The sequence below is a fragment of the Odontomachus brunneus genome, unplaced genomic scaffold (assembly GCF_010583005.1).
Source record: "Odontomachus brunneus isolate Ranch 3 - 2012 unplaced genomic scaffold, Obru_v1 Obru_scaffold_822, whole genome shotgun sequence".
Lineage (NCBI taxonomy): Eukaryota > Metazoa > Arthropoda > Insecta > Hymenoptera > Formicidae > Odontomachus > Odontomachus brunneus.
The window spans coordinates 1-1458 of NW_022640272.1; the positions used below are offsets into that span (position 1 = coordinate 1).

Below are 1458 nucleotides of genomic sequence, written 5' to 3' on the forward strand. Positions count from 1 at the left end.
CAATGTAAGTAAGATTTCATTAAAAATAATTTTACGATATTGACAAGTATTATTACAAGCAAGATTGTGTAGAAGAGGACCTGCGTTATGCTCCGTAAATACATGTATGGAAGAATCGATGGTACAATGATCAACTACTTCATGTGTTTCCATTTCACCCATCCTATTTGAAATTTGTTGGAGGGGAAAATCAGGCTTCCTACACAATTTCCTAAACAATGTCATATTTTTTCATACGGGAAAGCAGAAAATGAATCGACAGGACCTAATTGTCGCACGTCACTCATAAGATGAATAAGACCATGTACATTGTAAGAATTAAACGTTGGACTATAAATATATTGAGATCTAACAACAAATTTTTGCAAGGCAGCATTTGCGAAATTCAAATATGCCTCTGAAGGCGACGTGGAAATTAGAATTTTTATTGCCACATGTAAAAATAAAAAATGTGCATACACTTCTTGTCGGAGAATACCGTATGTTACCACTGGACCTATGTATAACAGAAATTGACGATATTCTGTCGCTTTGTATTTCGTACATACTTTGAATGATCTAGGACGTCTTGCAAAATCGGATGGGCAATAAACTGTAAGTCTTTCCAATTGTGTACATATGGCAGTAATAGATGTTGCAGACAACTTTGAAAATCGTGAATATTTGCCATATATCCATGCAGATAATAATTTTTTAACTTCCAGGCATACGAGATGCATATACTCGAAGGGAACCTGCGAAACCATTCCTATTGGTAACATCGATAATGGACTTGTACTATCTCTATGATGATCCTCATCTAAGCATGTGACATTCTTCATCCGTACGAAGATTATTATTAACATCATTGAAAATATAACGCCCTTCACATCGTATACCAGAAATTTTACATTTGGAGCATGGTTGATTCGACATATGGCTTCGATGATTAAGGATGAAAGCACGAGCCGGTGCGTCGGCTATGAAGCATCTTAGACGTATTGATATTTTATTATCATGATAAGATATTCCTCCGTTAAATAATATTCTTTTAATATCTGCGACAAATTTTTCAAAGAATAAATTTGGATCATTTGGTTTCGTGGAATCCCTGTATATTCCTACTACTATTGGTCTCGTATGCCTGATGTTTGCAAGCCTACATTGAATTGGCCAAATATGAATACTTGCAGATCTATCTAAATAACAACCATCAGTATTTAAATCAATTTCTAATTGATTAGGAAGTGAAGTAGGTGGAATGCGTGAAAAAAGATGAGAAATTTGTGTTTCTAAATCAAAATGAATATATTCGCCTGGTGCGACTTTGGAAACAACCACATTACTTCGCGGAGTATGTAAAAGTGTCCTCACATCTTTTGGTAAGTTATTAAAACAAACATGTGTCCGAAGGAGAGATACCAGATTATTAGCTTCCCTTATAGAAATATCATACTAAGAATCATTGATAATTACTTA

General features: G+C 34.5%; 1 protein-coding gene across 1 annotated transcript; it reads right to left on the minus strand.

Annotated features, from left to right (window-relative positions):
* Positions 1 to 169: 169 nt before the first annotated feature.
* LOC116853772 lies at positions 170 to 761 on the minus strand. Its single transcript, XM_032834966.1, has one exon. The coding sequence runs from the start codon at positions 759 to 761 to the stop codon at positions 222 to 224; it is 540 nt and encodes a 179-aa protein (XP_032690857.1). The 3' UTR covers positions 170 to 221.
* Between the last annotated feature and the right edge of the window lie 697 nt (positions 762 to 1458).